At 43.4% G+C, this 21735-nt stretch overlaps 1 protein-coding gene and 1 pseudogene across 2 annotated transcripts in view; one reads left to right on the plus strand and one right to left on the minus strand.

Moving 5' to 3' along the window:
• The first annotated feature begins 40 nt into the window (after positions 1 to 40).
• The window catches only part of UBE2E1 (ubiquitin conjugating enzyme E2 E1), a 76848-nt gene continuing 55153 nt past the window's right edge, over positions 41 to 21735 (plus strand). The window contains exons 1-3 of one of the 2 annotated variants that reach the window (XM_045436296.1): positions 136 to 242; positions 1385 to 1569; positions 5673 to 5723. In XM_045436296.1, the coding sequence (XP_045292252.1) occupies positions 1418 to 1569; positions 5673 to 5723 (203 nt within the window). In that variant the 5' untranslated portion in view covers positions 136 to 242; positions 1385 to 1417. Of the gene's footprint in view, positions 243 to 1384; positions 1570 to 5672; positions 5724 to 21735 lie in introns of both variants that reach the window. The other variant, XM_045436298.1, reaches the window with a different exon arrangement.
• Positions 17291 to 18630, minus strand: LOC123575974 (annotated as a pseudogene).

Below are 21735 nucleotides of genomic sequence, written 5' to 3' on the forward strand. Positions count from 1 at the left end.
CGGGTGGGTGGGACCGGGCCGGGTGGGGGAGGGGTAAGGGCGAGGAGGAGGAGGAGGAGAAGGAGGAGGAGGAGGAGTGTGTGCGAGCGTGTGTGGCTGGGGGAAGCCATTGCCTGTTTAATAGTTGCTGTTGCTGCACTTCCGCTTCTCTCCCAGCGAGAGAGAGACACGAGTGGCCAGGCCCAGCCGCAGCCGCAGCAGCAGCCGCCGCGGCGGCACGGAGGAGCCAGACACAAAGAGAGGTACGGGGATCCCCCCCGCCTCCCGCCGCCCCCCGGCCGCGTCGCCGGGCCTCGGGGACACCCCTCGCCGCCTCCCCGGACCCGCTCCGCCCGGACCGCCGGGCACGGGGCTGAGGGGGGGCGGAGAGGGGCCGAGGAGCCCCAGGGGTCCGGGGCCCGCCCGCGGGGGATGGGTAGGGACCCCGGGCCGCGTGGGGTGCGGGGGCCGCCCGCGTCGGGGATTGGGGGGGCATTGTGGCTCGAACTGTCAGCGCTGCCCTGGGAGCCCCCCACTGGCCGCTGAGGGGGCCGGGAGCGGGGGAGGGGGAGGCGGGGGAGCCCCGTTTTCCCCAGGGGCGGGGGCCCGCGGGGATTAACCCCTCCGGGGCGGAAGGGCTCATTGTTATTCCTCCGCTGTGGAGGCCGAGCCCCCCCCACCCCCGCCTCGCACCCTCGCCCCACCCCCACCAGGGGTGGCAGTCGGGCGTGTGCTCGGGACCCCCGCCCCAGCCCCTCAGCCCGAGCCGGGCGGCCGAGACACCGGCCTTCGGGGAGAGGCGTCGGGGCGCGGCGCCGGGGGCCTCGGGCCTCGTCGTCCCTGCCCCCCCGCCGGCCTCTCCCTTCCCCCACCGGGCACCCGCTCCCCGCCTCCGTCCCCCCGTTTCGGCTTCCTCTCTTACTCTTCTCCGCCCCTCCTCTCTTCCCGATCTCGCCGAACTCCACTCCTGGCCCCCGGTGTCTCGCTTTGGCCACCCGCCCTCCGCGACCCCAGAAAAGCCGACAGAAACAGCCCCGAGGCCGGCACACCGCCGGGACCTTCCCTCCTTGCCCCGCCGAGGCTCTCCGCGCCCCCGCCCTGCCCTCCTCCGGCTGCTCGGCATCTCCCCTCCCAGCCCCGAGGGGAGCCCCGGGGGGCGCGGGAGGGGCCGCTCGCCTTGCTCCGGACCGTTTTCCCACCGCGTCTCCCACTTGGGGCCAAAAATAAACAAGCCGCGTCCGATTTGCAAAAGCCTTAATGGGCCTGTAGACTTTGAGAAACGAGTGGAGGGCGGTGGGCAGCCCGGGTGCACCCCTGGCCGAAGCCCTCCTGACAGCACCCGATTTCCTTATTTATACTGACTGCATGGTTTGTGTGTTTCTGTTTTGTTTCCCTCCCCTTGCAGGGGCTGTTTGCGGGGTGGGGTGGGGGGTTCGCTATGTCGGATGACGATTCGAGGGCCAGCACCAGCTCCTCCTCATCTTCGTCCTCTAACCAGCAAACCGAGAAAGAAACAAACACCCCCAAGAAGAAGGAGAGTAAAGTCAGCATGAGCAAAAACTCCAAACTCCTCTCTACCAGCGCCAAGAGGTACCGTACTCCACCCCCATCCCCCTAGGCTTCCTATTTTCCGAACTGCCTCTTGCTGCAATTGGTCTGTCTCCCAATGAGGGGTCGCTTGAATGCTCCTCATGGTTTGTGTGTTCTTAAAAATGAAAAAGGGGTCTTGGAAGTTTTAATTATTTTACTCTATTGCTTCTGTGTGTTTTTTTTTTTTTTTTTCTTTTAATCGTTGTCCACATGCAGCTGTTGTGGCTTGCCTCTCCCATTTCTGGCTGAAGTTTGTAAGAATCCTTGTTACTTTTATTAGTGACCCCCAAATCTGATTTCAGATTACTTGTCCTGTTAATCACTAGCTTGTGACCCTTGTCAAGGCTGCCATCCTACTTAATTACTAATACCTGCCCGGACGATTCTATCAAAATGAATTCTATTACCATCTTGTCTCCTCACCTGTTGCACGTATGATCATTTTTGGAGTAAAGCTTTCTTCACAAACTGCATAAGGAATAAATAATTCCTATTAATGGAGTAAAAAATTTAATAGGTGGAGACAGATGTTTTCAGATGGAATTTAAAGAGGTTCTTCTGATTGGGAGAGTTGAGGCAATAAATAATATAAAATGGGTATTCTAGGTTATTTGGGGGATTTTTTTTTTCTCTTCTAAAACTTCCAATTTGCCAGATTTTAGGGAGACTCATTTTTTTCCATGCTGTTTCCTCTCTTATGCTGTAAAAATCTTTGGTTCTTTTTCCAAGCTGAAGTCAACCAGTGACTCTTCTTTACTCTTTTCCTCTTATGTCTCTAGAAGAAGCTACTTTTTTACCTCGAGCATCCTTCAATAATATTCTCTGATCCCCATGACCCTTAAAATAATCTATAGCATATTCCTGGGAACCTGTGTGCCCTTTCATAAATCCTGCTGCTCTCAGGTGGACAGTCATTAAACTTTAAAGTGGCAAACCAGAAAGATAGTAAGGAATACAAATGGTGGGTTAAATAGGGGTATCTTTCTTAAAGGAATGTAAAATAAAATGGAATATGAGTCTTTAGATCTCTCCACTGAGTAGTGAGCCTGTGGAACTCAGAGTTTGAAAGTTTGTTCTTTCTCCCAGAAATCTGAAAAGTTGGTGAAGTGCTTTGGTGACCTAATCATGGGGGGGAGGGTGAAAGAGTGATTTTAGCTTAAATAGTGTAGAGGTCTAGGGTTAAATGGCAAAATTGCCTTAGCAAGATTATTCTTATTTTCAGAGTGGTGGTTTGAGTGCAGGTCAGCTTCCCAGGAGTCCTAACTGGCCCTCATTGATGAGCCCGTGCTGGTTCTGCCGGAACCTGTCATCTACCCTGCCCACTTTAGATGGGGCTTTCCTTAATCTCCCCAACTTCCTACCCCTTTCCACCCCCATCTGCAGTAGCTGTGCTCCCTGATCCATGCTGGAGCAGCTTTTGACCTGACCTAAGGCAGGATATTTGCTTTAGGTCATTAGTATTTTTTGTGCACCAGGATATCCCTGGCACACATGAATATATTTGGGGGTAAAAGCACAGGTGTCAAATAAAAAATAGCCTCCTTTGTGTCAGCAAATTACTGAGGTGTATTTTTCATTAGACACAACTTGTCCATTTATTCTAAGTAAGTTAAGTTTTTTGGAATTGCCTGGGAAAGAGACAGTAGGTGTTAAAAAAAAAAAAAAAAAAGGTGAAAAGCTACAAAGGGTTATTTTACCTGTAAAGTTAACATCAATTTTAGCTCCCTGGACATCTTGCTGAGGGAGTGTTAAAGCAGAGCTAAGATTAATAGTAGAGGCAAAAAATGGAGAGGAACAGTGTATTCAGGAAAAAATAAGGGGGAAATTAATGTTAGTAGGACCCTGTAGAAGCTGCTCTGTGAAATACATTGACTTGGAAGGTGAGTGTTGCCCGTGGACTTGGAAGGGGCACTATAGCAGGAGAGAGAATAAAAAAGAAGCCTGAATTGGCAGACGTAAAGTTACTTAACTACATATTTGATGGAAAGTGGTTTCGTTTCTAGTCCACAGGTAGAGGAAATGCCCCCACTGAGAGTGGTCTGGACAAGAATTATTCTGTGGAACATATATATGAGTTACTTCACAAATCTTGTGCCAGTAATTCTGGAAATGGTGCAAATGTTTGTTGCGGGGGTGAATTGGTAAAGCTGTTGGTATTATGCTTTTTAGGTATTAAAGAATTAACTATTCAGTAAATATTTTATGGTAGAGTTGGTATTGACAAGGAGAAGTGAGGTCAGTAGGTATTTTTATACAAGTTGTGCTCAGGTGGAGGTTATTTTTGCCTATATACCTAGGTCTTAACATACAGTCATTTCAATAGACACAGATAAAGAATCAGGAAACTGGAATTTCAAAGTTTTAGTCTAACATACAACGAGTCAAACAGTAGGGGTGTTTGGGAAGGTCTCAGAACTGAAATGCTTATTGGTAGCAAAAGAACTTAGCAGGACGCAGATAAGTAGATGTCCCTAAAGACAGTGAGCAAACAGCTTCCTAAAACTGACCAGATTTGTAGGGGACAGGAAATGTCCTCCAATAGGAAGGTTTAAAGAACTTCCCCAATCACCACCCTTAATTTCTCTTTACTCACACTTGGAAAAAACACTACCTTCTAAAACCTATTCTCCATTGCATCTAGCCAGCTCAGAAAACCTTTGGAAAGAGAAAAGTTATTCATTGTGATTTCTGATCGCCTTTAGAATGTGTGTTTAGTTTTTTATTACTGTGCTGCCTCCGTGTGATTCTTAAGTTGTAACATAGCTCTTTAGGGTTTTATGTGATAGGAGCAAGAAAGGTTATAAAAATAGAAGGCACCATTTAGTAGATGGAAGACACTTAAAGGCCTCAAACTTTGTCGTATTAATTGATGCTCTAAGCACCTAGGTAAGCAGAAGACAAAGGCCAGGGCTTGGTGTGAACTGCCTGGTGGCGTCGGCCTAGGAGTGGGGGATGGGGCTCTTTGTGAAGTCGTGGGTTGGTGAGGAGATAGAAAGGGGGGGGGGCGGGGGCGGAGGGGTCCCGGGTTCCGTGTCCGTGGTGGGATGGAGAAGGAAGGGGACAGACCTAAGGAAAATTAGAGGATGTCCGGGAAAAAGCAGGTCCGGAAAGGGGGAGCCGAGAGTGCGAGCGGTGTGCGGGACAGAGGCCGGGTGCACCTGTGCGGGCCGGCTGCTGGTGTCTGGCCTAGCTGGAGGGGTCGGCGGGGGTGTTAGCGCCCTAGGCTGCGCGCGCGGCGTCGGGGCTGGAGATCCCGGGACGCGGTGGAGGCGAGCCAGGGAGTCGCGGAGAGCCCCGGCGCGGGCTCTCCCCACCCCTGGCCCGCAACTTCACCCGCTGGGCTGGGGTGCGCCGCCCGAGTCGTCGGGCGCGCGGGGACTAGGGGCGGGAAGCCCGGGGGGGCGGCGGCCCGGGGCGGCCCAGCGGAGAGGGCGGCCTTGTGGCGCACGGCCTGCGCCGCGCCGGCACCCCCGCGACGCGGGGCAGGTCAGTCAGGGCCCGAGGGGCCTCGCGGGGAGCGGCCATGTTGGCTTCGTCACTGAGAACGCGGGGCGGCCTGGCGGGGGCGCCCTGCCAGGGCGGGCCGGAGGGCGCTCGAGGTGCCCGGGTGACCCGGGCAGAGACCGGGGAGGGGGGGTGGGGGGAGACGGGCGGGCGGGGGCGAGCCCTTCCCACCCGCGCGGCGGCTTGCGTTTGTCGGTCCAGGGGAGAAGACGTGCAGCGCAGAAGTGAATGTGTCCCGGCACATTCTAATGCAACTTAGAAAACGAGTCGGCGAGTGAGAAGCTTTACAATTATTTCCTAAATGGAAAACCCCGAGAAAAATAACTGCTTTAGTGTGCGAGGCAAGACTGGAACCGAAACATTTTAGATGATCACAAGAGACCCCGGACCGCCAGCTCACTGCGGTGGGAAAAAAGTTTTTTCTAAACTACGGACCTGAAGCTTTTGATGTGTACTTTCCTCCTCCCTCAGTAGAACCCAGTTATCATGGCAGGCAGTTAGAACACAACCCAGTTATCTGCCAGACCTGTGCATTACCGGTGGGAGGCTACCAACGCCTTCATGTTTCTTGTGTTTCTCTCTCACTTCCCTGACTCCAGGATTCAGAAGGAACTGGCAGACATCACTTTAGACCCTCCACCTAACTGCAGGTGAGCTTCCTTTCACATTTTTTTCTTTTTAAAATTCTTCTAATCTTTATCTTGGGAGTTTTCTTTTTGTTATTAAAAATTTCTGCTTTTATTTTTTGGTTAATGCTTATTTTGGTGCTACCATCAAGTAACCGCTGAAATTGATTAACCTGAGAGTAATGTTTTGATGAGTCTCTGACAGTTTCAGTGCTATGCTGAAGAGAAGTAATGGATTTATCTGGCGTGAACGCTTTTACGTATATAAAACAGAACTGTAAAATGAATTTAAAGATGTACATTTGCCTAATGGTGGATTTTGGATATGTCATTAAGGATGATGTAAAACCTTTTTAGATACTCAGGTACATTTTGTTTTAGAAAATTGCTTTGCTGTCGCAATCTGTTATTCAAGCTCTCTATTAAGCTAATATAGCATAGAGTTAAATCTCACAGTGGATCCTCAAACTTATTTCATTGTATATACACATTTTGTGTTGGACTTTGGCAGACCAGGAAATAATTTGTGGCTTTGATTAAAAAGGTTTTTTAAAAAATTTGATAGATTTAACTCTTTGGTAGGGGTGTTTTTTCTCAAAATTGCTTCAGACTGTATACATACGTGTGTTTCAGTTTCAAAACAATTTGATATCAGCTTTTCAGAGCCTTGTTAGTCACTTCATGTTATTTAGAATAGCCGTTGTGATACTGTTGAGGTAAGGTGGAAGACTTGAATTTTATTAAATCAACAGTGGCTTGAGGAAGGACTTATTATGTGTTGTAGTAGAGTCATGTATTTAAGGGGGATTAATTCAATTCTATTACTCCCATAGTTTAAAAAATTAAGTATAACAATCTAATTCTCAGCTCTCAGGATTAGTACTGGAATAGGATGTGACATTTCAGTAGTGTTCTCAACTTAAAGGTAGAAGTAGAAGAAGTTACCAACAAGAAAATATTCAGTGGCCACACACAGTTTAAAAGAAGTATGTGGAGATACTCAAGTTGAAAAACTAAATGGAATATTTTGCTTATTAATGCTGAACTTTCTAATGTATGGTTAATGGAAACTTTAATACTGGCATTTTGGTTGTATATGTTCTTAATGTTGGTCAGGTGTGGGATATTTGGTAAAATTTTGTCCTGTTAGTAAAGAAAGTCGTGACTCTTAAACTGTTTGTAACTGAACTACTTAATTATTCTTAACACTTTCTCTCACGGCTTTTAAGAATCTTTTCACACTGTTGAGAAAGTGGAGAAATGGGTAAGGGTTAGGGCTGTGACATCTTTTTATTTTAGTGGAATCATTGTTCAGATCGAAGCCTAAAGTTCCCTTTGGTTGGTTGTGTTGAATCCTTGGGCATTCCCCATGGTAGATGTGTGCTGTTGTGGTTACTGCTCCTGTTTGGTATCATGTCTCTTCCAAGTGTGTGTGTTTCTTGTGAGTTCAGACGACTTTAGCTGATGAAATAACAAGGTTTTTAAAGCATGATTTCAAAACTAATAGCATTTATCAAAACATAATGGATTTCTGGGGCGCCTGGGTGGCTTAGTCGGTTAAGCTGAGACCCAGGTCGTGATCTCACGGTTCGTGGGTTCGAGAGTCGTGTCGGGCTTTGTGCTGACAGCTTGGAGCCTGGAGACTGCTATGGATTCTGTGTGTCCCTCTCTTTCTGTTCCTCCCCTGCTAGTGGCCTGTCTGTCTCTCTCTCAAAAATAAAGATTAAAATTGTTTAAAAAAAAAAAAAAAACAAACATAATGGCTTTGTAAGCAATTTGAGGGTTTTCGTGGGATTAATAACTTTTAAAACATAAGATAGATATACTTGAGTTTCACACCATTTTAGCTGAGTTCCTGTGTGATTTGTGCTGCTGAACATGTAGAACTTTTATCCTTAGAAATCCATCCTAATTACCCCTTTAGGGTGAAACCTGTGAGTGTTGCGGGTACTCTGGTGAAGCACCAAACAGGATGACTGTTTTATGAAAAAAAATTTGCTGAATTTCATAGAAAACACCGGCAACTTTAATTTGTGAGAGAATGTATATTATGTTGACTTTTAAGAATAAAGGTGGCTTTATTTCCTGAAAAACTTTTTTAGAGTGGCTGCTTCTGTTATATGAATTACAGTTTTTCCTCTGTCTTGGCTTACTAGAGTTAGTGACTAAATGTTACACAGTAGTCTCAATATTCCGCTACTTGAAATGAATTTGGTTTTGTTTTTGTGTTGGTACCTTATGGGATTGAAGTATTTAATATTTTAATGTACATTATTTGAGATGGAAAATGATAATTTAGTTTGGGGATACTTTTTGAAGTTAAAAATACGTGAATTAAATGACCTTGAATGCATGTGTTTATTTTTAATAAATTTTTCCAATAATTACTCTCAGCATGAGAGCTCAATAGCTTGGTTCTTCTGAAATTGTGGTTTCATCAACTATAAATTATATTTTGAGTGAGTTAAACAATTGACTTTCAATTAATGTGTGAGTGAGGGGCAGAGAAGACAGAGGGGCGGAGGATCCGAAGCAGGCTTTGTGCTGACAGCAGAGCCTGATGCGGGGCTGGAACTCACAAACTGTGAGATCGTGATCTGAGCCGAAATCAAGAATCAGATCTTAACCAGATGCTTAACTGACCGGGCCACCCAGGCGCTCCACAATTGATGTATCTTGTATATTAATCCTTTATAGGACTCCCTTTCTTCAGTCAGTATTCAGCCTGTGGTTTTAAATTTAAACCATATTTATTAAAATATAGCAGTGGCAGAAAGTAATCTCTGCAATAATCAACTGTGTATTGAGATCAGTGGAAGAATTGCTTCCCTTGAAGGTGCACCGCTTGCATTCCAGTAATTTTTAGCACTTTACTTGGCAAACTTCAAAGTTACTGAACTTAAACTTGTGTGAAATGCAATTGCTAAATATGTTGTAATGTGTGAGCACATAAAGTTAAATCCTCAATGTTGTATATTGTGTGGAGTAGATTTTTTAGAACACTGAAGATTATATTCAGTGTCCAGGTGAGAAGTATTTTAACTGAATATTTTAAAATTTCTCTATGTTGCTATATAAATCAAATTCTTTGGTATTTCTGAACTATTTGGTTGTTTTTATATATACAGATGAAGTAATGGTCTCCGAACTCATGTATTGTGCATTTGGTTGGATTTTTTTCCCCTGCAGTTTGTCTGTTTGTTTAGGAAAAAATACTGTCTTAAGTACTGTAATGATTTCTTAAAGCATGCCCTATTTTGGATTGTAAAATGATGCCCTTTATTTTTTTGAGTTTTAAATGAAATTATGCCTTTCAGATAGCTGGTGAACTCTGGGCCACTAGAGTCAGTTTTGCACCTGCTGTTCATAGCCTAGGGCTCAGGCTTTGCTGAATTGACTAGTTACAGCTATATAATCTGTAGACATTAATGTCTGTAAACAGTATGGTTACATATAATAAATGAAATTTTGTCCAGGTCCTTTAAACTTCAGATTTTATTTTAAGAAAATACTGGTGTTTTGAGTAAACTATTCATACAGCGACTTGAAACTTAAAAATTCAGATTGTTTTAGAGCCAGTATGTTAAGATAAAATGTCTTCAAGAAGTCATTAAGCATTTCAAGCATGGTGAAGAATAAAAAAATAGGTTTTTGTTTTATATAACTTTATTGCATTTTGATGATTATTTTTGTGTTTCTTAAATATGTAAGCCCAACTAAGTAGATACTTTTTATTTTTGAGAGAACTATGTAATCAGATACAGTTGATTTTATTTTTTAATTTTTTTTAATGTTTATTTTTGAGAGAGGGAGGGAGGGAGGGAGAGGGGCAGAGAGAGAGAGAGAGAGAGAGAGAGAGAGACAGAACCTGAAACAGGCTCCAGGCTCTGTACAGTACAGGGCGGGGCCCATCGAGGGGCTCAAACTCTGGAAAGGTGAGATCATGACATTAGCCGAAGTCTGATGCTTAACTGGCTGAGCCACTTAGGGGCCCCCAGATACAGTTGATTTTGAAGTTTTACAGCTAAACCTTACCTTTTAAAAGATAATTTTAAAGCTAAAGTGAAGAGCATGTAAAAAATATAATGCAGTTGTTGGAAGAGGTTAACATTTTTTTAACCTTTTTTCTCATTTACTAAAACGGCCGACCATCTGACTTGCCTAACTCCTAGTATTGTAAAGTTGAAATGAGATTAGAGTTTTCTGTATGTATTGTTAGAGTTGCCCATTTAGCTCCTTTTAATAGCTCATATTTTTCTCTTTACTAACATTGCCTTTTATTGCTTGCATTTTAAGTACAGTTTTAAGCCATTATACAACAACATAAGAGTGAATGTTTTTGAAAAGTTGAGATGTAGAAGTTGTGTAGTAAAACGTGAAAAATTCTCCTCATGATCTGTTCTGATGCTACCCCTTTGCACAGAGATGCTCTGTACTCCAAGCTAGCTTGCACTTTGTGTGTATCCTTCTGGATAGTTTCAGAGAATTTACTGAATATTGTGGTATTTCTCTGGTTTTACAAAATCTGGATTTGGTGGTAATAATGAGATGTCAATTTAGAAATCCCAGGCTGCTAACCTTGGAATGAAGAGATCTTTTCCTTGCAATAGTCAAGGCCTCTACATCTTGTCCAAGTTCAGCATGCTTTAAATGGTTGTTTGGGTGTAAGAAATGGTTTCAGCAGAAGTCATCCTTTACAAAATCCTGTATCTCACCTGAAAAAACTCTTTTTATGTATCTTTCATTCATTTGGTGTTACGAAATGCATTAAAGCTAAATGTGACCAGCATCTGAACAAGTTTTCATTTGGAGAGTTACCAGTTAAGTGTGCTTGCCTTTAAGTGCATAAAGGCAGTATTGGCAGAACCAGGAGACTGGAGTGTCAAGACAATCAAAATAGCCTCTGAACCAGGGTCAGGTTCCTGGAAATTAAGATCATTAGCTGGGGCCTTGAGAAGGTAGGAAGGAAGGAAGTCTATCCAGAAGTGAATTGCTTACTAAGGGAGTAGGAACTTTTGTGGCTGTTGTGTTTACCAAAAGACCCTGTGTCTGGATTGTAAAACTATACTGCTGTTGTTCCTCAGAAAGCTAACCAGAATTATCATATGACCCAGCAGTTACACTCCTAGGTATATACCTGATTGAAACAGGATTGAAAACAGGGATTCACGCAGATTCTTGTCATTCAGTGTTTATAGCTGTTCGTAATAGCCCCAAAGGGGAAACAACCCAAGTATCCATCAGTAGATGAATACATAAACAGAATGGGGCATTTACAATGGAATATTATTCAGCCATAAAAGAGAATGAAGTTCTGCTATGTGCTACAGTATGAATGAACCTTGAAAATGTTACACTAAATAAAGTAAGCCAGACACAAAAGGACAAATACTGTGATTGCAGTTACATAAAATACCTAGAATAGATAACTTAATAGAGACAGAAGATGAGAGGTTTCCAGGGCTGGTGTGGGGGAAGGGAAAAATGAGGAATTATTTCTTAATTGGCATAGAATTTCTTTTTGGGGTGATGAAAATTTTGGAAATAGTGGTGATGATTGTACCACATTGTGAATATAATTAATGGCCTCGAGTCTTACCCTTAAAAATGGTTAAAATGGCATAGTTTTTTAAAGTGTTTGTTTTTGAGAGGGAGAGAGAGAGAGAGCAAGCAGAAGAGCGGCAGAGAGGGAGATAGAGGGTCTGAAGCAGGTTCTGGGCTGATGGCAGAGAGCCCAGTGTGGACTCAAACTCACAAACTGCGAGATCATTACCTGGGCTGAAGTTGGATGCTTAACCAACTGAGCCAGCTAGGCACCCCTAAGATGGCAAATTTTACACATTTTACCACAAAAGAGTTAGGAAAACCCCTGTACCAGTGTTAAAATGTATCTTGAGTGTTAAAAATGCGTATAGCTTACAAGGCACATTTCAGTTTTTAGGGATTCTTGTGAAAGATACTAGTATTAAATACTTGTCACTTACCTTGAGTCCCTGTTACACATGAAAGCTGCCTTCAAGGAGTTCATTGTCTAGTAAAGGTGGTAAGAAATGCATGTACAGATTTTGGATAGTACTTGGAAACATGAATATTATTTGGGAAGTAGTAAATGCACAGTATGTGTTATGAAGGTTCAGAGCAGCGAGAGATTGCTTTGACCTGGTTGTGAGAAGTAGTGTCTGCAGCACTTCGAGATCTGGGAAGGCTTCATGGAGGAAATGAGAAGTGGGGTAGAAGAGTAAGAGGCATCTGTAGCAGAGGAAAGGCCAAGAGGGCGCCGTTGGGCAATAGTGAAACCTACGACTAGAGAGGAAAGAGTGGGAGAATAAGCAGTAAGAGATAAAGTTTATGTTCCTCAGTGTCAGGCTGAGGCTTTGAATATCATTATACAGTTACTGGAGAATCTTTGAAACTCTTGAGCTGGAAGTATAATCCAGTTAGAGCTGAGTGTCTGGAAGGACACAAAGCAAGGATTGAGTGGAGTTGGGTGGGAACCGAAAGACTTGGGAGAGCTGCAGTAGTCCAGGAGGGAGACCAGGTTAGCGGGAGGCAGGCAGCAGCATCGAAGTGGAGAGGAAAGAGAGATGCAAAGCAGTAGGATCTGGAGAACTCCGTCACTGATTTTAGAGATGCAGGATTTGAAAGGAGTCAGAGCTTCTCTGGGTATTGGGGGAAATTGTGGTGCCATTAACAGAAATCAGTAAGGCTGAAGATGAACTAGTTTGAGAAAGCAGAGGGATTAGATAGATCCTCCTTCCAAGGTTTAAATATTTGTCTCGACCGAATACAATGCTCAGTGTATTGCTGCCACTTAGTAGGCTCAGTAAATATTTGCAATTTGATTATATATTTAAGTTTATTAATTGGTCATTGAACTCTCACACCTACCTGGTCTAAGATTAGATTAGATTAGACAAATGGATTATAAACTTCTTAAAAGGCAGGAAGCATGATTTTTCTCTTTGATTCTGATCTTACGTGTTTTTTCCCCCAACTTTTTTAGTTTACAGAATTTCAAAGCTTATAGAAAAGCTGAAAGAATAATACAGGAACACCCATCTAAGCCATCAGCTGTTAAAATTTCACCACATTTGCTTTGTCTCTCTTTTAAAAATGTCTAAATATTTATTTTGCAGAACCTTTTGGAAGTGTGCTGCAGGCATCATGACACATCCATGTGTTTAGGGTACATGCATTGAACCTGAGGTGGGCTGGCAGGGATGCTGAGGCTGGAACTGGCTTTGGGGGAGTACACGTTAGATTTGAAAGTTTGGATGATGGTTGAAGTATGCCTGATGGCCAAGGGGAAGAGAATTGAGAATTGTGCCGTGTGGGATGTCTACAAAGGAAGGATGAGGGGAAATAACAAGGACCTGGAGAAAAAAGAAGCAATGTGGGAAGTGAGCTGCAAGCTCTAGGGGAGGTCAAGGAAATTTTTTCGTTAGCCTTTAAAGTGTAGAGTTAAGAGTGTGCTCTCTAGGCTGAGAAGAAGAAGTAGGAAAAAAAATGAAAATGGCAAGGAGGGAGATACTGTAATGTTTTTAAAACATGATTGTAGAGAAGGTGATAGAATATAGAACTGAGATCATAAGTGGAAAGCATATATTTAGAAAGGTCGGAAGCCTGGAACTTTATGATAGAGTGACAGTTTCTAGAGGATTGGAAGCATTTTTTCGTCCTTGAATAACACTCCAGCTACTTGCATAGAACAGAAAGAAGCAACGTCTGTCCCCAGTGTTCTTTGGTTCTTTCTGGATAGACGTTAAGTTCCTTGAGAGCAGGAATTCTGTCTTTGTCATCCCTACCTTGTCCAAGAAAGAGTAGATAAACAGTACATATTTGTTAAATTAAAACACCGACACAAAAACCTAATTTGAGTCTGAAGGCTTAATGGAATGTCTTCATTACCCTCTTCAGAAAATAATGGAAAGAGCTGTGGAAATTGCTGTCACATTTTACAGCTGTCTGTTGCTGGCAGTCTTTCTGAGTTGGCACCCGAGCAGTTTTGGCAATTTTCACCTTCTCGGAATCACGGAGGAGCTCTGGACCACAGTGTTCTACAAAAGACAGGATCAGTGCTGTGGGCTAGATTGAGAAGACGTATAAAGAAAATACCAGTACCTTCGATTACCATGTTTTGACTTGATAAGGTTAGTGTTTGCCAACAAGTGAGCGTGGGTTTAGGGGTGCTAAGTAAATTGGACTTCCTAGTGATGTTCCCCCAAATCCTAAAGCTATTCCAGATAGTTACGTTAGAGATGCTGGCACCCGCCTGAGACATCTGACACATTCCCCATCATCAGTGGAGTGAAACAGGGTTTCATAATAAGCCCATTCTTATTCAGCCTCTCTTAATGCAGCCATGCTGTAAAGTGAAACAAAAGACCTAGTAACTAGTGTCAGAATATGGCTCTAATCCTCTGGGAAACTTCCTATTCTATGGGCTGAGAAGCTCATCAAAGCTCTTTGCCTGAAAATTGTAATCCAGGAATTGCTGTATGCTCGTGGTTTTTTTTCTTGTAACATACATGCAAGTGATTATGGATTACTTTGTAGAGTCAGTGCTGTGCTGCACTGCATAGATGATAAACCTGTGGAAGGCAAGGTGGTGTCTCAGCCCAGTCAGCAAAGGCTTAGGAAGCCAACAGTTTTCGTATGCAGAACGTAATTGAAAGTTGTCACTGGGTTTTGTTACTTGGGGTAGCATACTATTCACTAATATGTCAATTAACAAAGTAGTCAGAAACAATTCTGTCTGCTTTCTTCTTTTTTTTTTCCTGTCTGCTTTCTAAAGAACCTGAATAGGACAGAGGGAAATGCCAGGCCACAATAAAGGTACTGTATTATGAAGTTCTTAAATAGCACTCAACATTGCATTTGCTACAGGTGTCACATCTGACTTATCTCTAGTACTGACTTGTGTCAGCATTAAACTTTATTTTTTATTATTTTTTTATTAAAAGTTTTTAACATGTTTTAGAGAGAGAGAGTGTGCGCGCAAGCAAGCAAGGGTGATGCAGAGAGAGAAGGAGACACAGAATCGGAAGCAGGCTCTAGTCTCTGAGCCGTCAGCCCAGAGCCCGATGTGGAGCTCGAACTCCAGAACAATGAGATCGTGACCTGAGCCGAAGTCAGGTGCTCAACTGACTGGGCCACCCAGGTGCCCTTTTTATTTTTTAAGTTTATTTATTTTTGAGAGAGAAAGCATGAGTGGAGGAGGGGCAGAGAGAGAAAATCCCAAGCAGGCTCCTTACTGTCAGCATGGAGCCCAATGCAAGGCTCGAATCCACGAACCATAGAGATCATGACCTGAGCCGAAGCTGGACGCTTAACCAAATGAGCCACCCAGGCGCCCCTAAGTTTTAAATAGTAATAATTGATGGAGGCTCAGTAGGGTTTACCAGTATTGAAATGATGATCATTATGTGTAATACCAGGACACTGGGTATTTGTATCTATTTTAATTGATGGAAAATTGATGTGGGATAGATCTTAATAAGTTCTGTAAGAAAAGACATAGAAGCACATTTTCAGATAGGAACAGAGCAGTTTAGAATAATTTTACTTAGAAGTTTTAGATAGGATACAGGTCAAAAGGTCAGGATTGGGGTGCCAGGGTGGCTTAGTTGGTAGAGTGTCTGACTCTGGATTTTGGCTCAGGTCGTGATCCCATGGTTGTGGGATCGAACCCTACATTGAGTTCCTCACTGAGTGTGGAGCCTGCTTAAGTTTCTTTATCTCTCCCTCTGTCCCTCTCCCCTGCTTACGCTCTCTCTCCCTCAAATAAAAAAAAATAGTCAAGATTATAATCAGGAAGCAGTGTTGTACAAGAGTGACAACAGCCTGAGTAAATCAAGTCATATTCATTTAAAATATTAGAGTCCTCTGTGCTATGTAGGTGACTAAAACAGACCTGGCCTCTGATTTGTGGAATTTGAATTTCATTTTATTTTATTTACTTATTTTTATTTATTTATTTTTCTTATATACTTAAATTTTTTTTTTTTTAATTTACATCCAAGTTAGCATATACCGCAACCATGATTTCTGGAGTAGATTCCTTAATGCCCCTTACCCATTTAGCCCATCCCCCCCCCCCCACAACCCCTCCAGTAACCCTCTGTTTGTTCTCCATATTTATGAGTTTCTTATGTTTTGTCCCCCTCCCTGTTTTTATATTATTTTTGCTTCCCGTCCCTTGTGTTCATCTGTCCTGTGTCTTCAAGTCCTCATGTGAGTGAAGTCATATGATATTTGTCTTTCTCTGACTAATTTCACTTAGCATAATGCCCTCTAGTTTCATCCACATAGTTGCAAATGGCAACATTTCATTCTTTTTGATTGCCGAGTAATATTCCATTGTGTGTGTGGAATATGTGTGTGTGTGGAAGATATGAAGACCACATCTTTATCCATTCATCCATCGATGGACATTTGGGCTCTTTCCATACTTTGGCTATTGTTGATAGTTGCTATAAACATTGGGGTGCATGTGCCCCTTCAAAACAGCACACCTGTATCCCTTGGATAAATACCTAGTAGTGCAGTTGCTGAGTCGTAGGGTAGTTCTATTTTTAATTTTTTGAGGAACCTCCATACTGTTTTTCCAGAGTGGCTGCACCAGTTTGCGTTCCCACCAGCAGTGCGAAAGAGATCCTCTTTCTCCGCATCCTCGCCAACATCTGAGGATGTAGCCTGAGTTGTTAATGTTAGCCATTCTGACAGGTGTGAGGTGGTATCTCATTGTGGTTTTGATTTGTATTTCCTGGATGATGAGTGATACTGAATATTTTTTCATGTGTCGGTTGGCTATCTGGATGTCTTCTTTGGAGAAGTGTCTATTCATGTCTTTTGCCCATTTCTTCACTGTATTTGTTTTTTGGGTATTGAGTTTGATAACTTCTTTATAGATTTTGGATACTAACCCTTTATCTGATATGTCATTTGCAAATATCTTCTCCCATTCTGTTGGTTGCCTTTTAGTTTTGCTGATTGTTTCCTTCACTGTGCAGAAGCTTCTTATTTTGATGAGGTCCCAATAGTTCATGTTTGCTTTGGTTTCCCTTGCCTCTGGAGACGTGTTGAGTAAGAAGTTGCTGCGGCCAAGATCAAAGAGGTTTTTGCCTGCTTTCTCCTCGAGCATTTTGATGGCTTCCTGTCTTACATTTAGGTCCTTCATCCATTTTGAATTTATTTTTGTGTATGGTGTAAGAAAGTGGTCCAGGTTCATTCTTCTGCATGTCGCTGTCCAGTTTTCCCAGCACCACTTGCTGAAGAGACTGTATTCCATTGGATAGTCTTTCCTGCTTTGTCAAAGATTAGTTGGGGATACATTTGTGGGTCCATTTCTGGGTTCTCTATTCTGTTCCATTGATCTGAGTGTTTTTGTGCCAGTACCATATTGTCTTGATGATTACAGCTTGAAGTCCGGTATTACTGTTTTTATTTAGTGTTTTTTTTTTTTGAGGGGGGGAGGGTGGAGAGAATGAGTGGGGGAGGGGCAGAGAGAGAGGGAGACCCAGAATGTGAAGCAGGCTCCAGGCTCTGAGCTGTCCGCACAGAGCCTGATGTGCGGCTCAAACCATGAACTGTGAGATCATGACCTGAGCCGAAGTCGGAGGCTCAACTGACTGAGACACCCAGGCACCCCTACTTACTTATTTTTATAATCACTTTCTGTAATATGTCAATACGTATGTAAATACATGAGACTCGAAAGCAAGAAAGCGCTCAGTCCCCGAGTTGGTAGTTTAGGGGAAATTCATGACAACAAGCCTTTCCAGTCTCCCAGGGAAAGAAGGGGTTGAGAGGACACAATATCACTAGGCCTCTGGTGAACTCAGTGCTGGGGCCACGCATGGCCTAGTTCTCCACCAAGTTTGGAAAGTACTAATTGTCCTGGTCCTGCTCCTACTCCTACACGTGGCCTCCAGCTTCCAGAATGGCCTCTTCCTTTAGTTCCGTGGCATTTTCACTCGGGAGAAGACCGCTTACCCTGTTGTGGTGTCAGAGTTCTGGAGGACTTGTCATCTAATAGGATGATGAAGGCAGATCTCGTTAGTACCTTGCCATTTGCTTTCCATCTGTGGTACTTAGAACCTCAAGATCGGGGCACCTGGGTGGCTCAGTTGGTTGAGTATCCATCTCTTGATTTTGGCTTAGGTCATGATCTCGCAGTTCATGAGATATAATCCTTTTTTGGGCTTCCTACTGACCTGTGAAGCCTCCTTGGCATTCTTTCTCCCACTCTCTGCCCCTCCCTGACTTGTGCTCGCGCATGCGCATGCATGTGTGAGTGCGCACGCGCTCTCTCTCTAAGTAAATAAACATTAGAAAGAAAAAAAAAAAAACTAATGGTCGAGGAGTCTCAGGGTCTCTCAAGGGCTCGTCTGAGCCCTGGCTGGCCATGGGGATTTCTGAGGGCTGTCCTGCTTCCTCCTTGGAGAACACCTCCTCTCCCTCTGGCTCTAGGATGGCATCTGGTTCTCAAGGGAAAACTGGGTACCCAGAGGCATGTCCAATTCAGAAGATGAAATTGCCTCTAAGGGCAGAACAGGCTCTGGGGGAAGATTTGATTTGGGGGCTTCAGTCTCAAATACTTCACTCAGCTGTTTCACCACTGGGCTTGGGGTCTCTCTGCTGCTGGTCTTCAAGGTGTCTGCAAGGCTGAGGATAGGAGAGCAGGGATCTGATCAGAACCTTCCAACTGCTCCCCTGTTGGTAGGTTTGGCTGTGGAGAGCTCTCCGCCTGGATGGGAGTGTGTAGGATGCTGACACTAGGTAAATGGGAATCTGCCTCCAGGGCCAGAAGCTTGTGCAGTGGAGGTTGTGCTGGAGTGACTGGGGTGCTCTTTGCAGAGCCCCGCCTGGGGCAAGGAGGGGATGCTGGGCCCCTACCCCTCTTTTGGGTGCCCAGCAGCTGGAGCCTCATCTGAAACAGCCCATGCTGTTTCAAACTTCCCTGAAACTTGAATTTTAGTAGGCAGTACAGACAGTAACCGGTAGAAGGATAGATAACTACAAGTTGAGTCAGCTTGTAAGAGAAATTAACAGTGCATTGACGGAGAATAATTGGGGTAGGGAGGTTACTTGGAGAAGGTTTTAAAAGCACATTTAGGCAAAGACCTAAAAAATGAGAAGGAAGGAGGAGTCCTTGTGAAAAGTACAGGAAGAACATCCCAGACTGAAACACAAACACAGAGGCCCTGAGGTGGGGAGAACCATGTGATGCAGGATCATGTAGACCAAGATAGTTTGGATTTTCATTCTAAGAAGAGTGGGAAGCCATTCAAGGTTGTGAAGCAAGAAAGTGACATTATTTCAGTAGTGATTTTCCTACCCTACTTGCTGTGTGGAAGATCACTGGGGAGGAAGGCACAAGTGGAAGAAAGGAGACCAGAAAGGAGGGTATTGGTGTATTCTAGGCAACTGGTGATGGCAGTTAGTATTAAGATGGTGGCAGTGAAGATGGGATTAGATCACCTGGACCTGTTGATGGATGGATTGCATGTGGGAGATGAGAGAAAGGACCAAGAATGGCTCCAAGTTTCTGTGGTCTTCGATGATGGCCTCATTTTACTGAGAGGAACAAGACTGGAATAGGATCTCTATGTGTTTTGGGATGAGGACAGCATAGAAAATGAGTCTTTGGGGCGCCTGGGTGGCTCGGTCAGTTAAATGTCTGACTCTTGATCTCCACTCAGGTCATGATCTCACAGTTTGTGGGTTCGAGCCCCACGTTGGGCTCTGTTCTGACAACACAGAGCCTGCTTGGGATTCTGTCTCTCCCTCTCTGCCCCTTCCCCATTCAACTTCTCTCTGTCTCTTTCTCTCAAAATAAGTAAATAAACTTAAAAAAAAAGTGTTCTAACATTTCTGGGGGGGAAAAAAAGAAAAAATGAGTCCTTCTTTGTGGGTATGTTAGGTTTCAGGTAGATACTAATGAGGCATCCAAATGAAGGTGTCAAATAGAAGTTAGATATCAGAGGGGCGCCTGGATGGCTCAGTCGGTTGAGCGACTGACTTCGGTTCAGGTCATGATCTGTGAGTTCGAGCCCCACATCGGGCTCTGTGCTGGCAGCTCAGAGCCTGGAACTTGCTTAGGATTCTGTGTCTCCCTCTCTCTCTGCCCCTCCCCTGCTCATGCTCTCTCTCTTTCTCTCTCTCTCTCTGTCAAAAATAAATAAACATTAAAAAAATTAAAAAAAGTTAGATATAAGTAATTGGAACTTAGAGGAATATTTTGAACTCAAGATAGACACATAAGCTTGAGCTACATGTACATTTGGGAGACGTTCAATATATAGAAGCTCTTATCTGGGGAATGCCTCAAGCTCACCTAGAGAAGAAAGGTGTAGTGGGAAGAGGGCCCGGGATGCAGACTTAAACCTGTAGCATTTAGAGGTTGTATGGCGTGAAGGAGAAGCGAGCAAAGGGGACTGAGAGCAGGAAAATCGAGAGCGTAGTGAGTGGAAAGCATTTTGAGGTAGAGTGGTCATCAGCTCTGAAATAACACTGTGAGGTCAGGAAAGATGAGCAAGTAACCTGGATTTCACAATTTCAGATTTTTGGTGACCTTTACAAGGCAGATCTAATGTAAGAGATGTGACACAAAAGAGGGGATGATTTTCAAGAAGGAAAAGATGTTTGTGTTTTTCTTTCCAGTTAGAAGATTTCATGGTGTTTATTCAGAGGAGGTACATTAGTATTATCAGATTTTTATACTTTAGGGCAGAACTTTTTTTAACATCATGTAATTATTTTCCTTGGGAGAGTGTTTCTCATTTTTGGTGTATTCTCAAAGGATTTTTGAGATTTGGGGCGGGGAAGGTTCCTCTCCCCACCCCACTAGAAAAAAGTTAACTTGCTATTTTAGTAGATTCAAGTTCTTTGTGATCTTTATGACTTACATTGTAGTATGGATATCATATGTAAGTAGTGCTGGGTCCGTATATCACATGTTGATGAATACCTTTAGCAGGGCTTATTTTGAAAATACTAGGGAGTGGATTAATTGGAAAATCAGTAAATTGTTGCTGCCATCCTTAAATTTTTTTTACACGCTTTGATTTGTGTTGACCTTTTGTATACTTGTGGATGCATGAGAATGAGTGGGTACATGTGTATACTTTTAACACAGTGTAAATTGTTCATCATACTCAATTTTTTCATCCTTTTAAGATTGGCTGTTTTGTTCAAGCTTTACATTGAACTTACCTGGAATTCTTAAAGCATCATCGTATAAGCATCCTCATTCCAATCATTTACCAACCACATTTTATTTATTATTTTGTTTTATATTATCCAGGTAGTCTTGGTCCTGTGTAACATGATAATTAAAGTTGTCCCTTTTTCTGAGAGTGGTCTTCTAAGACACATACTTGTAAAGTACACATGGGAAGCCAGGGAACAGTAGGACAACTAGAGTCATTGTTAAATGTGGGTGGTAGTAGTTTCATATAAGAAAATGTCATGATGGAAATGTTTATCTTCCGACTTCTCATTAGAACAGTATGTGTACAAAGTAGCTTGTGTGTAAAAATTCAGATGCCAGATTCCCATTCAAATTTGGGTGTGAGGGGCTTGGGGGAAGTGATAACGGTAGACATTCTAAGTGGTCTAGTTGTGGTGTCCTTTTACTCATGTCATCACAAAAATTACCAGTCAAGTACTTTACTACACTTTTAGTCTTAAAAACATAGTATATCTCATTGACGTTAGCTTTGTTTAAAAGTGGGTTCTTAGCGTTATGATTGATACTTTTCACATTTTCTAACCATTAGAGGTTCTCTTCTAGTGTGCTTGTACAGTAAATGAGTATTTGGAGGAGAAATTATTTGTGGTGTGTCTTATTCAGATAACTTTGACAAATTTCTAAATTAAAATCGATGACCTAGAAAAATGGTTTTTATTTGTATAACATGAAGCTTCAGGCTCAAATCCTGGTACTGGAGGTCGCTGGGCAAGATGAAGGCAGCCTGATTGTGCTGCTTGGTGAGGTCAGTGACTCGGACTGTCTTACAGAGGGATACAGAGT

Source organism: Leopardus geoffroyi, chromosome C2, assembly GCF_018350155.1.
Source record: "Leopardus geoffroyi isolate Oge1 chromosome C2, O.geoffroyi_Oge1_pat1.0, whole genome shotgun sequence".
NCBI lineage: Eukaryota > Metazoa > Chordata > Mammalia > Carnivora > Felidae > Leopardus > Leopardus geoffroyi.